Below are 14,800 nucleotides of genomic sequence, written 5' to 3' on the forward strand. Positions count from 1 at the left end.
GTTTCTTACTACTCTCATCACGTGCCCCCACGCGCCCGTGAGAGCACGTGAACTCCCACCATCAGAATATCTTCATCTTCATCTTCATCTTCATCACTCTCCCTTTTCCCACCACTCTTCTCTTTTCACTCTATTATCCAGGAAGCTAGAGAATTCACCTCTCGAGTGTAGAAACGTGACGAAATATATCCACATTCCATCCTTCCCAAAGAGGCAATCAACCAGGTGCCAGGGCTGTGCCCTCCACAAGTACCACCGTCCAGAGTCCAATCCGCAGGTACTAAGATTCTAGTTACTATCATATGGCACTTCCAGATGGACTAATACCCGGACTCATCAAAACTCTGGGGAACATCTATCATTCGATTTCATTCAGTGATAACTGATTCGAGGACGAAATAGCACACAGACCTCTCCTCCGGACCTTCTGCATGATCTGCACTCTAACAAAGGCCTGGAATTTGAGAGTATCATTCCAAGGTTTAAACCCCGCAAAGACAAGTTTTTTGGACTCCGAATGCAGTGTTCGACATGGCGTGAGCCATCAGTCATCCAACCCATGACCAGCCGGCATCCCCCCGGAGAACTGTCCCCCCAGCAGTTGAAAAAAGGTCTGGGGATCATGACGGGGAGACCCATGGGTGCCCATCTGTGGGCGATCAATACCAAAGAAGCAAGAAGCTTTCGGCCTCATTTTGCTGCGGCCTTCGGATGCACCCATGCATGCGACCGGGCCAGCAAAGCAAATATCGTAGATCCACCAGTCAAGCCATAGTTCCTGTAGATGGTAGAAGAATGGTAGAAAGCAACGTATATCCATCTTCATATCCATTCAATAATCCAATGTACATGGGTGCTAGTCGGTATCCCCCGATTATCTTCTCACGACGACGTCACTGGTTCGCCCTAAACCGAATCGAGGCGATTGCAAAAGCTCGGTCCACATGCCATTGAATTGTCCCTCCTTCTCCTCTTCACAGCACTGCGGGCTCGATTGGGCCTTGTGTTGAAATCCCGTTAGAGAGAAAGAGAGAACCAGAGAACCAGAGAACCAGAGAGGTTTGGTCTCACGGTGAGTTTGAATGTCTCCATCCAGTTCGAACTTCCCCGCGTTTCACCACTTCGTCACTAACTCCAGCCCAACCTCAAGCTCCTCCCAGCTTCCTTTCATTGCGACCGACGACCCCTCAACACGCCTATACTCGGCCTGTCCGCCACTGAAACCCTGTGACGAGTGTTCCTCAGATCTCCCAATCGCCCCAAAGTCGCTGGCACCAGCTTCTTTCATCTTCGTCGGGTTCAAATTGCCCGCATCTTATCGTCACGCCCGAATCCCCCACCTTTATCTCGATCTCCGAGCATCGCCCTCTTCCGCCTCCCCGATACCTCCCAGTACCCCTTCAAGATCCTTTCTGGATCTTATATAAACATCTGGAGGAGACCGGGCTACAGCAGTCCGCCGAATGGATAATTGTGGGACGCCGAACGGTCGACTCTGAAGCTTGAGAGGCCGCTTTGCGTTCCATAGGGTTCCCCAGCCTATCCATCGCCCCATTCGACGTATACACCAAGGTCACCACTATTTACATTTTGTCGGCATCTAGATCAATCATTCAAAGACCGGGAAATCAATCTTCAGCAAGCGCTGCCTTATCCGTCCCTGTTACGTTCACTCCGTTGGCCCCAATGGAAAACTTTCAGGCATGACTATAGATAAACGCACTGAACATGCTCCGTTTTCTCCACCTTCTACACAAATCCCCGCCACCATGCCGTCACAAAATGCATGGATCATGGATGATCCCACCCGAAACAGACTGTTGAAAAAATACAAGACCCAGGTAGCTTCGGGAATATCAACCGTCTGCGCGACCTTGGCGGTGGTATGTGTTTTCTCCCCCAGCAGCTAAGATCCTCTACTGGGCTGCTGGAAATATGGTCGCTGACTGTAATGGATTGTTGTTTAGACTCCTCTGGAGAACGTCAAAACTCGCATGCAAACGTGAGTCCATTTCCAGGACAGCCGGGGGAATAATGACTTGACCTTCTTTGTACTAAATATCGATATGTCTAGCCATAACTTTAAAAACATCTTCCAATGCGTCCGCTATCTCTGGCGGACTGAAGGCCCACGTGGCTATGTGGCTGGTTAGTTGACCCCGGACCCTGGGATTTGCTATTGTTCATCTACATTGGCCATGCTAATACCGCTCAGGTTGTCTGCCGCCGCTAGCCAGCGTAACCGCTGTCCGAGTCGTCAATTTTACCACCTACAATTGGGCCAAACATGCCATCTCCGACACCTTCCAAAGTATCACCGGAGAATCGCCATTGGAAGAATACAAAAAGCCCGGCAGCAGCCCGACAGTCGCCGGAATTCTCACCTTCACCGGTGCCGGTCTCCTGGCCGGACTGGTGACCTCTCCACTTGCCTGTAAGATCCCATCGGCATGGACGGCGCCATGGACGGAGAGAATCTAGAAGCATACTAATAAAACTCTCCCTCTTTGCAGGTCCATTCGAACTAGCCAAGAACGTCGTCCAAACCTCGGTCCTCGTATCTAACCGTGCGATGGCCGCGCCCGACGCAGCCCGAGACCCTTCACTACGCCGTAAACCGCGTTTGAGTACTATCCAGGCCATCCAGCAGATCATCAAGCGCCATGGATTCCGCGGCCTGTATACCGGATTCCGTCTGCACGCGATGCGCGACACGGTCGGGTCTGCACTGTACTTCAGCGTCTACGAGACCGTCAAACAAGTCGCAGCCAAAGAACTAGGCTCGGATAAGTCTCCATTCGGAGCGCCCATGATAGCCGGTGCGATTTGCAGCACCGTCCCGTGGTTTTGCGTACGTCCCTTTTCCCCACCCCACTCACTTGGTGACCTTGATACTACGATGTATCATAGAGCGGGGGCTGGTCTCTAACATGTTGCAGACTTATCCACTCGACACCCGCAAGACTCGCGCGCAGAGCGTCCTTCTTGGTAAAACGAAAGAAATCGGCGAAGCCTCTGTGGCCGTGGCCAAGTCGAGCATGTACAAAGGCCTATCCATCATTCTTATTCGGACTGGTGTCAACAACATGATTCTTCTTAGCATGTTTGAGTACATCAAGGCGCACATCGACGGGTTGCCGGCGTAAATTTTGTGTGTTGTGGTTGTGTTTGTGCCGCGGGTGCATGATGGAAGGGAACTTGGAGATCTTCGCCAGCCAGACTTGTTTTTTGATTTGTTTTGTCATACTGCCATCTTCTCTTTCACGTACATACCATGGATGAGCTTGATGCTTGTCATTTATCAATATGAATATGAGTTGGAGTTCCAATCATGATCATGATGTTATAGGCCCCGTGCTAGAGAGTGTAGTGCTAGTACTAGTAATGTAGCTCCGGCCCCGCAGTATATATAGTACCATCGGGTCATTGTGAATAAACAACTTGCACCTTGGAACCTTTGTGGAAACCTTCAAGGTTGGAATAAATAACCAAATACTTCTGCTGTCAAGCTTGATTTTCTATACTATTTCTAGTATTTATTAGCAGTAGGTCAAGTGTAAACCTTGGAATAACGCGTTGTATACAAAGATGATAGTGGGCCCCACGTCATTCGGTTGCCCCGGTGGTGGGGGAAGAAGCAACTTCGTCTGGAACCTTCAAGTTGGAACAACATGAACCTCTCCAGTTCCCAGCGCTTCAGGTTGCCTGCCCACCCCCGCAACAATGGCTTCGTGAGTCCTCAGCTTACTAGGCAGTTTGAATCTGGTATTCACTAACACCCTCTCAGCAATATTCTAGAGCTCCCGTTCCGCCGCTCGCACACCGTCTCGCTGTCGGATGCCATCACCCAATACATCTCGTCCAAATATGATCAGCGCCCCGATATGTTCGCCGATGATTTGATGATTATCGATCGCCTCCGTTCAGAAGCTGTGAATGTCCAGGAACCCCACGTCAGCGGTATCAGCAGGCTGGTCACCTATGCGGCCCAGCTCAAGTGGCTCGGTGGGAAGTTTCCGATTGATGTGCGCGGGCTTGCACCCACCCCCTCCTCTCTATACTGCCTTGGGTCTTGATTGACGGGTGATACTTTTTTAGATCGGAGTCGACTTCTCTTGGTATCCTGCGTTAGGATTTAATGCCTCGCGACCTGGTGAGTTTTTCTTTGTTACGAGAGCTTGGAGATACTTCCTCGGGCCGTCCGTTTGGGCTCAAGTTGGATCAAACTCGAATACAGTGCTAACAATGTCCCCCTTCTCTCAATGCATTAGTCTCCCAGAATAACCTACGGTTCGAACTCGCAAATATCCTTTTCAACCTAGCCGCCCTCTACTCCCAACTCGCATACGCTCTCAACAGGACAAACGCAGATGGCCTTAAGCAGGCCTGCAACTACTCCTGCCAGGCCGCGGGCGTCCTTCACCACCTTCGAACCGACATAATTCCCGACCTCCGCTCCTCCCCACCAGAAGACATGGACGAAATGACCCTGTTAAGTCTAGAGGAGCTCCTGCTAGCCCAGGGCCAGGAATGCTTCTGGCAAAAGGCCGTCAAGGATGGACTGAAGGATGCATCGATCGCACGACTCGCGGCGAAGGTATCGGATTTCTACGGCGACGCCGGCGACTCGGCTGTCAAGTCTAATGCGATTAGCACGGAGTGGATTCACCACATGACAGCGAAGAATCACCACTTCGCGGCCGCGGCACAGTACAGGCAGTCGCTGGATTGCATGGAGAAGCGCAAGTATGGCGAGGAAGTGGCACGGTTGCAGGATAGTTTGAATTGCGTCAATGAGGGACTTAAGGAGTCTCGATGGATCAATCGCACCGTGCTGGGTGATTTGAATGGGTTGAAGGGTCGGGTTGCGGATGATCTCAAGCGCGCTGAGAAGGATAATGATGTCATTTATCTAAGTCCTGTGCCGCCGAAGTCTGAGTTGAAACCGCTTGATAGGGCTAGCATGGTTGCTGCGAAGGCTCCCTCGCAGGTTACGGATGCTATTTCTATGCTCGGTGATAATGGGCCTCTGGGCCAGCCTTTGTTTGCGAAACTGGTTCCTTATGCGGTGCATATTGCTGCGAGCATTTATTCGGATCGGAGGGATCGATTGGTGAATGAGTCGCTCATTGGTGAGCTCGAGTCTATGACAGATAAGTTGCGAGAGTATGTGGTTTGATGATACCCCCGGATTTGATACGAAGAACTGCTCAGCTAACCATTTTTATCAGTCTTTTGTCTTCTTTGAACCTGCCAGGATCTCTACAGGCGCTCGAGAAGCCCCTGGGCCTTCCACCGACATTGGTCTCCCATGCCGAGGAGATGCGTCAGCAAGATGGGTTAAACCGTCTTCGCCGTTCTGTCCAGGATACAGCGAAAGTCAAGAGTAATGACCATGCCATCTACAACGAGGGAGTCGAGTTGTTGGCGGCGGAGAAAGCCGAAGATGACGCTGCTCGTTGGAAGTATGGCACGGACCGATGGTCGCGCGAGAAGTCTGAAGCGGCCGGGCCTAAGATCTACAACAGCCAAACTGAGATCAGCGGCTATTTCACATCGGCACAGAGCAGTGATGATCTTGTGGACCGAAAAATGCGAGATTTCGAGTCCGTGTTCCTTGTTCTGACGGGCTCGAACCGGGATCTCGAATCATATGTCCCCAGCAGTCGTAGAGCTGCTATCCCTCCAGAGGTGGAGCGTGAGACAGTTAAGCTGCGTGGTTGTCTCAGTGAGGTAAGTCGGTTGGAGAACCGTCGGAGACGACGAACCCAGGGATGGAAGGACAAATGTCGTGCAGATGATATCCGTATGTATTCGGTGCCTACCCGGTTGAGTAGCTATTTCGTTTACTTACAGTCTCCATAGATCCGGCTCTTCTGAAGGAGACAGCCAGGCTCGAACGGGAGTTCCCCATGCAGACCATCCAGGCGAGCCAATTTGAGGATCTCTTCGAAGAGCAATTGCGCCTGTATGATTCGGACCGGGATATGCTCGACCAGGAACGGAAGGATCAGGATCAGATTGCTGATCAGGTTCGCGAGGCGAACAAAGCGTTCACACGGGCGCACACAGGCGATGCATCGACTAAAGAGCGGGAGACGGCGTTGCAGGACCTGGAGAATGGATATTTGAAGTACAAGGAGATTCTGTCGAACCTGGACGTCGGGCGCAAATTCTACAATGATCTTGCGAAGATCGTTGGCCGATTTCGCGACGATGCGAAGGCCTTTGTGCATCAGCGACGAATGGAGGCCAGTCAATTAGAAGCGTATGTCCCTCGCGTCGATCATCCATCGATCATAATCTTACTGACGTATTGCGTTCCAGGGATATCTCGAATGTCACAGCGATGTCTTCATTGCACATCTCGCAGCCGCACCTGCGCCAGCCAACCCACCAGCCAGCTCGCCAGGTTCACTCCCCAACCTACTCTGCGGCACCCTCGCAGCCCCCCCTCGCAGCCTCCTCCGCCTATTCATGCCCACCGAACCGCTGAGGCAGCAGCCCCTCTGACCGCGCCGCAGCCGATGCGGGCCGCGGTTCCCCCGGCCGTACAATCCCCAGGTAGCATGTGGTCACCAGAGATGGGCATTCGCTTCAACTCTGCTGCCGCTGTGCCTCCTGGCGGCAATGCAGGACAGAGCGGTGCGGCATCAAACCCGCAAGCCCGTGGACCAACCAAGACGTGGGACCCAAGTCAGGGAGTGCGATTTTCCTAGGCAGAGCGCCGCGGACATTAAATTCTTTGCATGCATACATATTACATTGTCAGCATCCAGACCAAGGACACATACATAGCAACACCTGATACATATACACGAAACAATCACAATATGATTCAAGACATTCCAGTCAATTAAACTATCAACCAACTATTCTCTAACGGACCAGCTCCACGAGACTTTGCTCAATAAAGCGATCAGACTCCTCCTCTTGCACAGCCATGCCCCCACATCGAACCACCACAACACAACCCCAGGGGCGAGCCCCCTCACACTGCCAGTGGACTAGCCACTTGGAGGACTTGACGTCTCGCCCCCATGAGCCCTGAAGAGAGAAAAGGAAGTGTGACATTGGCTTGGCCCCCTCCACCCCTCTCTAAAAATTGCTCACCAAATTTCCCGAACCACTACATGTGTTGCTCGAGAACGGTAAGAGAACGAATTGTCCCTGGATTGAGTGGAACCGCTGAGCTCACCAACTCCACATGGGATCCGCCTTTGACCCACCTTTGAACGCACATCAACCATTAACAATGCAGTCCAGGAATCACGAAATCACTGGACTCGTCAGCGGGGGAGGGTCCCGGGTGAGCCGGACCCTTTACATGTACGCCACTGGACCGGGTTGCACTGTTACACGAATACGCCGGACGCTTACTCGTATGGCTTACAGTTTGCCAGCATGCTTCTCTACAGTACAATCAATATTGTTCTGTGATTGCTGGCAGCCTAGAAGAATCTTTGCACACTTAATCTTGATCTTGGCGCTATGCTTCATGTTGCGTGTGTGGGGGGTGTAGTGTGGAGACTTCAGGATGGACACACAAGGATGCGATGGATATGCCGCGCGGTGGTTCGCTCCAGAAGCTGCGTCATTGACCCTCTAGTACCGATTCCCATTTCTTCTTCTGAAGGAAGGCGAAAGGCATTGGATTGCGTATTGGGTCACATAGAGAGGCATGATTTTCCTACTCGCCCGTGTTTGAAGGCTGGGCATGAACCCAGTCTGGAGGAGAGAGTGGGTGGATGAGAGTGGGAGAAGATTGGATGGATTGGAGAGAGCCAAGAAAAGGTACGAGCGGGCAAGCTTTTTATGCTCGGAATGTTCGCAACGCATGCCACATGGGGGGAAGATGGACGCAGTGTACAGCCTTGAAGTACATACAGTATGTAGTCCGTTGGTGGGAGTCGTCTTTATACACAACGTCTCTGCCTTGTGTCATCCACACCCACATTCTCTCTAGTACGGAGAAGGTGGAATCTGTTCTATTTTAACTCGAACCGCAACATGCACGAACTTTGCCCCACAATGAAATGATAGGATCGTACATCTGAAACAGGGCTCAGTGGCAGTGTCAGGCTGGGCCATACTGGGCCATGCGGAGGACACGCCCTGATCGACCCCGGGCCCCATTTCTTTTTCGTTAAAATCTTACTGCCTGAGGTGCCTGATGGGTCCCCCCCCTGGCTCGATCATGCTTATGTGGAAGAGTAGTAGTAGGTGAATCTCGACCTCCCTGAGACTCTTCTTTCTCGTCTTAGTCTTGACCCCGACTCCCCGACACCCCCCCCCCAACCTTTGATCTTGACTTCGACCACGACCACGACCCCTTCTCGTCCTTCCTTCTACTCCCACTACCTCTCCTTTTATCGCCATTTCTTTTGGCTGCCACTCGTTTTCCCCCCCCCCACGATGAAACTCGTGCCAGGCCTGCTGGCTGGCCTCTTCGCTTTCGCTCATCTCGCCCTGCCGGTCTGCGCAGAGAAACTCTTACAAGCGAATTATGTCACCTCCTGTTCCGACGATAGTGCCATTAAGACAAATGAGATCAAGGTCAAACTGTTACCAGACGAAAGTCAGGTCTGGCTGGAATACGATGGAACACTTAACTACGATGGCTATGTCATGTTCAATGTCGACATTTTCGCCTATGGATACAATATCACCCGCCAAACCATCAATCCATGCGAGTTGAATATCGCCAACCTTTGCCCCATGACAAGCGGGAAAATGCCTGTTCCATGGAATCCGATGGAGGTTTCAAAAAACACCATCAGCAGCTTCGTTCCGAGTAAGTCCCGCCGGCCGTTCGCTATCGCGCATCACAGATGACATCCCCCAATGCGCACCCCCACCGTCGCTAATACTCTATCAGCCATTGCCTACTACGTCCCCGACATCGATCTCCTTATCCGAGTTACCGTCGTCGCAAAGAAAACCGGCGAACAGGTCTCCTGCATCGAAGCCCCCGTCACCAATGGCTACTCCGTCTATGTATCAGGGGTTGGCTGGGCCCTGGGTGTCATCACTGGTCTTGGTCTTCTGATCACCGTCATTCTCTCGATTCTAGGCTATTCGAATATCGCAACTCACGTCTCCTTCCGAACAATGCTTTTACTGGGCTTCATGCAAAGTCAGGCCATGTACGGAATGCTTGCGCTTCACTTCCGACCTCTCGCTCGCAACTGGACCCAGGATTTCCAATGGACCGTAGGTATTGTACATGCTGGATTCCTCGAGACAATTGCCACTTGGTTCCAGCGCGCAACAGGAGGTACACCTTCAACAGTCATTTCGCAAAACAGCGATGTCTCGGTCGCGGTTCTGAAACGTTCCGTCGGAAATCTTGCAAAGCGAACCCTCCCCACGACCGGCGGAGGTAACGAACTTCTCGTCAAGGGTATCGAGCGAATGGGCTACCGAGCGCAGATCGAACCATCGAACATCTGGATGACTTCATACCTGGTTTTCTACTTCGTCACCATCCTCATGATGATCACTCTCATGGTGCTCAAATTCGCCCTCCCCGCCATCTCCAAGAAGGCGAACAACGCCAAGTTGAACAACGCTCTCAGTGGAGGTACTGAATGGAAGGGTTTCCTGCGTGGCAGCATCTACCGCCTTGCCATGCTCTCCTACCCTCAATTCTGCTCGCTCGGCCTCTGGGAAATCTACCAGCGTGACTCGGCTGCTGAGATCATCCTGGCGATCGTTATGTTCTTGACAACCACTGCAGCCCTGGGCTTCGCTACATTCAAGGTTTTCCAACGCGCACGCGCATCCAAGGCATTGAACGAAAACCCGACCTACACCTTGTATTCCGACCCGGCCTGTCTGACAAAATGGGGCTTCCTCTACGTGCACTATAAAGCGCAATGCTACTACTTCATCGCTCCGATGATCGCCTATATCCTGATCAAGGGTATCATCGTTGCTTTCGTCCAAGCTAGCGCCACAGCGCAAGCCGTCCTGACCCTGATCGTCGAAGCGGCCTTCATGATCGCGACCTGCGTGATCAGACCCTACATGGACAAGAAAGCCAACAGTTTCAGCATCGCCGCGTCAGTCATCAACTTCGTCAGCGCAATCTGCCTCCTCATCTTCTCCGACGTCTTCAACCAACCCGATCTCGCCTCTGGCGTTGTCACCGTCATTTTCTTCTTCATGAACGCAATCTTCACACTCACTCTCGTCGTCTTCCTCCTCATCTCCTTCTACTACGCCATCCGCCTCAAAGAGCCAACGGCAAAATACCACCGTCTTTCCGACAACCGCGAGTCCTTCCGCATGTCGCAAACAGACAACCGTCTCAATACCGAGCTCCTCCCGCTCGAAAAGGCCATCCGCCCCATCGGCGACGAACCCCGCCCTTCCTCCCCCTGGGCCCCAAGCAACAACGGCAGCGTCCGTTCCCGCTGGGATCCCGGCCACGCTGGCGGGGGCTTTAACCACCACGACGAACAACCGCCTCGATCACCATTCGCGGATCAACCGCCCCGATCACCTTTCGCGGACCCAGTTGAGCCCACTCTACCGTTAATACCCAGTAGTGGTGGTCATGACGCTGGGCGGCGGGTATAAGCCTAAAGGCCGGCGTTGGCCTTTTTGTCACCATTCTTCTTTTCTTTTCTGTTTTTTTTTTTTTGAAACCACTCTCGGTGGTGGCTCGCTAGGATCGGGCCATCCTGCTATGAACATATGTCCTTCCTTGTCATTTTCTTCGGTTATATTCCCTTTCCCTCCCCTGATGACTGTTCGAAACCTTCGTGTTTCATCTCCCTGACATCTCGTCCCTCTCCTTCTCTCTCTCTCTGTGTGTGTGTGTGGATTTTTCTCTTTTTGATCAAAGAGGCTACATATTCGGCTTCGGCGTCGTGCAAAATTGGCGTTTCTCAGCAACCCTTTCCCTTAAGATTTCCTCTTTTTTTCACATTTTTTCTTCTGTATATAATGCCCACCTGTTTTTCACTTCCAGTCTCAAAGCCTGTTCCTTGTGCATTGATTCTCGTGTTAGCTGGGACTCTTGGGTGCGGTCTTTTGATTTGATCTGGGGTTCAAGGTTCGAGTTCTTTCAATGTGGTTTATATACTTGTACTAGTACTTTATACTATACATACATACACTTGGACGAAGAAGAGGCAGGTGTGTGAATTCGGATTCACATTCAACTGCCCTCGGCCTTTGCAAATATTCAAGTTGATTGATATCATACATTTCATTGGATAACATTATTATATTTTGAGTAATATACATGGTAGGCAAGCATATGTGCAAGCATATGTGCAAGCGATACCTCGACAAGTGTAAGTTCAAGTTCAAGTTTAACACTGTCTTGACTATGTTTTGCATGCCTTTCTCCAGGCTAGCATCTTAGATTTCATCCTCGACTGAGTCCTTTTGAAGAACTTGAAGCCATCTATTCTACTGCTTCTTTACCTGTTTCCCACCATTCTTCTGATCCGCAACCATCTCAGACTCAGTTTCATCCTCCGATCGATCGTCTTTCTTGACGCCATAAACGACGAACTTCCATGCACTCCGCATCAGACAGTAGAGCCAGAATAAATTCAGACTTTGCAGCATGGCTAGCAGTGCAAAGGTGATGATGTTCGAGATCCAGCACTTGTACTGCTGCGTCTCCCAGTTCAATTCGTAGGGACCGATGGTTTGGAACTCGGTTAGGAGGGACCAGAGAATGTGTAGGTTCAAGTAGTGACGGAGGTAAATCCATGACACGACACTTGTGGCGTAGAATGGGATAATCAAGTCCGAGTCTGTATAGTGGAATGTTTTCGAAAGCTGGGGAATAAAATTAGCAAAACAGTCCCCCACCCTCCTTCGCGAAATGCCAAACTCACAGCAAGAAAGAAATCGCTCACGTCATGCGTGATATAAACCGCAATCCCAATATGCGTAAAATGAAACCGATAACTCAACCCAATCAAAGCCAAAGTAACAACATGATGCGCAACCAATTCCCGAAAATCCTTCCTAGGCTTCTCAAGCCCCAGAATCATAACCAAAGCCTGTTGAGCCCAATAAGCCGCTTCAAAGAGATAATAAAACTTAAACGCCGCGAAATGCGTATAATGCGGGAATTGCTCATACATTCCCGCAGTACGGAAATACCATACCGGCGTCTGTCGCATCACATATAAACCCGCCGGCCCCGTGACGCCAAAGTATATCGCCGTATACATCTGCTCCATGCAGCGCAGCTGTTTTCCGCGGGACTTGATGCCCGCGAAACGCGAGCGCGCAAAGGGGCGGAGGATCTCTTGCATGATGAATTCGCGTGTGAAGGTTAGGACTAAGGCGTAGAAGGCTACGAAGGCGATGTCCCATGGTCCCTTGCCGTATTGGACCGCGGCGTCGGGGTCGGTTGGGTCGGCATCTTGTGCATAAGCGAGGAAGATGAAGTTGTGGAGGATGTTGGATTCGGTGGGGTTGATGGCGTATAGGGAGAGGAGGGTTATTAGGAGGGCGAGGGGGATTGACCAGGTGTGTTTTATTGCGCGACGTTTTAGTCGGCGGAGGAGGGAGCGTTGTTTGCGTTTGGGGACGCCGTTTGCTTGTGGTTGTGGTTTGCCGTTGGTGGTGGTGGTGATCGCGTGGCCGTTTCCGTTGGCATTTCCGTTCGATTTGGAGTGGCCATTGGCGTTTCCATTGGCGCTTCCATTGGTTTGCTTATCTACCTTGCGTTGGCGAGTATTCATAGCTGGCGACGACATCGTACTCGTTGGGCGGTGCTCTGCTGCCGAGGTATCGACGCGCGCCATGAGGTAGTATCTGGCGGCGCCGGTGATGATGGTGTCTAGTTTCTTGCTGGCTAGTTCATGAGTTGGAACTACCCTGCTAAAATGGAACTAGAGAACAGGGTTGTGGTGGTGTGGGAAAAAACAACGTGCTGGCTGAGTTTCCAAACGAAGCGGCCGTTGAACCCCCTTTTCCATTTCAATAATGACTGGAATTTTTGGCTTTCAGAAAGGCTCGGCGAAAGACAACCAACACCTCCGTTTTTTCCTAATTTGGTTAGGAGTTATTGGGGCTGAACTACGAATGAGAGGCCGGGGTCGGGAGATCGGGTACACCGGAGGATATGTGGGGGGGCCATAATCCATATTCATACATAATACGAGTACGGATAATCGTAGTAGCATTTGTTTAGTCATGGCTTCTTCATATCCGAACAACTGTCTTACCGAGACTTGAAATGCTATTCGAATCAATCAAGTAGTTACTACATACAAAATGTGGGAGACCTGCCGAGGGGACTGACCTATTGAACATACCTGAGCACTGGCAGTTTTAAGACTTAAGGTTAGTAGTAGATTTGAACCAAAGTCAGATGCAACATCCGCCCAAAGGCATTCTTTAGGTTTGTCAACACGACTCGAGTAATGAATTTGTCAGATGAGGATTCTCTATTATGCCGCGGTGGGACAGCTTCACCCAGTCGCCGGAATTAATTGCCAGAAGGAACATAATCCAAAAATACAAATGTCTGCCGTGTGCATCTAATGTGTCGCCGTCGCTCAACATGAACTAACCCAATCAAAATTTAATAAGCCTTCGTAACCCCTGAGAAACCGAGCCGGACGAAGACCGACTGACACGGTTAAAACACTGGCGCCGCCAGTTGTCTTGTGCCACCCAATATCCCGAGGATCGATGGGCTGTACCCAGAACTGGTCGCCAAAATTCATGCTTGCCATGGAGTTCGGGTGGTTTAAACCTCATTCCCTCTTGAAGCAAATCTTTATTGCCGATTTCGGTCATTTTTCTAGCAGTCTCGTAGAAGACATCTTCCAGGTAAATCTGAAGTCGTCGAAACTGCAGACTCATCTTAGGTATGAGATTATCGAAGACCTCCAGTGCTCGTTGTGTCTGTTTATCTGCCTGTCTGGCGAGGGTAGACTCTTGCCCCGACAAATCAATGATTTTCACATTTAACTCCTGTAGGCTTTGAAACAACCCCGAGCCAACAATTGAAGCTATCAGCTCAAGCTCCCCAACACTAAAAGCATGGGTTGATTTGTTACCAACACCATGACGATTATCGGATTCGATTCCCACTGGATTAAGGATTAATCCTTTCATGCAGGCAAGATTGTATCGAGGGACTAGCTGAGTAAAGTCTCGGAGAGGAGCATTCCCTGCGAAATGGAACGTGTTCGAATAAATTATCTCGACTGCTTCAACGTAACTGCGATATGAACTTGAAATCAGTAAAATATAGGGTTACGAGCCTTATATTTGGGTCACATACGCTTGTCGGCAGCTTAGTAGCCAACCCATCACACCAATGGTCGTCATTTTCGACGGCGTAGCTTGATCGATAATATAATGGGCACCGTTGATATCGGTACACATTTTATTTTCCAGATGACCTGATTTTGAGTGTTTGCAAGCGCTTCCCCACCAATATCTGTCATGACATCTCGCCGTGTTCGATGGTAACTCTTTGATTTGAGTGCTTGCTGCATTCCGCGATCCATCTCTGACTCTCCAGCAGTCGGCTACACAGACATGCAAGTTAACATGGAAAACCCGATCGCCAAATGCTTGCTGGTAAATCTGACTCCGGATTTCCGCTGGTAGCTTTGTGAAAAAGCGACTCCTGGAACTGGGCACTTGTCGATATCCCCAAGCTAGAGCCGCCAAGGGACGCGCTTCTGCTGGAAGCTGCGCATTCTGCGAAGAACAGCTCGTTTCCATTTGCTCTGGAGTCGTGTCTGCCATAATTTTCGCTTTCTCTGCTGGAGTTGCAAAGCTGTAAAGCTGAAGAAAAGAAATA

General features: G+C 50.9%; 4 protein-coding genes across 4 annotated transcripts; 3 read left to right on the top strand and 1 right to left on the bottom strand.

The window, feature by feature from the left end:
• Positions 1 to 1,703: 1,703 nt before the first annotated feature.
• Positions 1,704 to 3,146, top strand: N7481_000739 (putative mitochondrial carrier protein; the record flags this gene model as incomplete). The annotated part of the gene is made up of 6 exons (XM_057259958.1): positions 1,704 to 1,883; positions 1,968 to 2,002; positions 2,075 to 2,148; positions 2,216 to 2,434; positions 2,514 to 2,851; positions 2,940 to 3,146. The coding sequence occupies 6 exons, from the start codon at positions 1,704 to 1,706 to the stop codon at positions 3,144 to 3,146; spliced, it is 1,053 nt and encodes a 350-aa protein (XP_057127790.1).
• A 577-nt stretch (positions 3,147 to 3,723) lies between these two features.
• On the top strand, positions 3,724 to 6,719 carry N7481_000740 (putative pH signal transduction protein PalA; the record flags this gene model as incomplete). The annotated part of the gene is made up of 6 exons (XM_057259959.1): positions 3,724 to 3,731; positions 3,788 to 4,025; positions 4,099 to 4,153; positions 4,272 to 5,166; positions 5,232 to 5,806; positions 5,857 to 6,719. The coding sequence occupies 6 exons, from the start codon at positions 3,724 to 3,726 to the stop codon at positions 6,717 to 6,719; spliced, it is 2,634 nt and encodes an 877-aa protein (XP_057127791.1).
• A 1,696-nt stretch (positions 6,720 to 8,415) lies between these two features.
• On the top strand, positions 8,416 to 10,584 carry N7481_000741 (transient receptor potential ion channel family protein; the record flags this gene model as incomplete). The annotated part of the gene is made up of 2 exons (XM_057259960.1): positions 8,416 to 8,794; positions 8,879 to 10,584. The coding sequence occupies 2 exons, from the start codon at positions 8,416 to 8,418 to the stop codon at positions 10,582 to 10,584; spliced, it is 2,085 nt and encodes a 694-aa protein (XP_057127792.1).
• An 840-nt stretch (positions 10,585 to 11,424) lies between these two features.
• N7481_000742 (TRAM1-like protein) lies at positions 11,425 to 12,782 on the bottom strand (the record flags this gene model as incomplete). The annotated part of the gene is made up of 2 exons (XM_057259961.1): positions 11,425 to 11,802; positions 11,883 to 12,782. 2 exons carry the CDS (start codon positions 12,780 to 12,782, stop codon positions 11,425 to 11,427), a joined length of 1,278 nt encoding a protein of 425 aa, XP_057127793.1.
• Between the last annotated feature and the right edge of the window lie 2,018 nt (positions 12,783 to 14,800).

This window comes from Penicillium waksmanii, assembly GCF_028829765.1.
Source record: "Penicillium waksmanii strain IBT 27052 chromosome Unknown utg000001l:1.0-4852451.0:1.0-4856178.0, whole genome shotgun sequence".
Taxonomy (NCBI): Eukaryota; Fungi; Ascomycota; class Eurotiomycetes; order Eurotiales; family Aspergillaceae; genus Penicillium; species Penicillium waksmanii.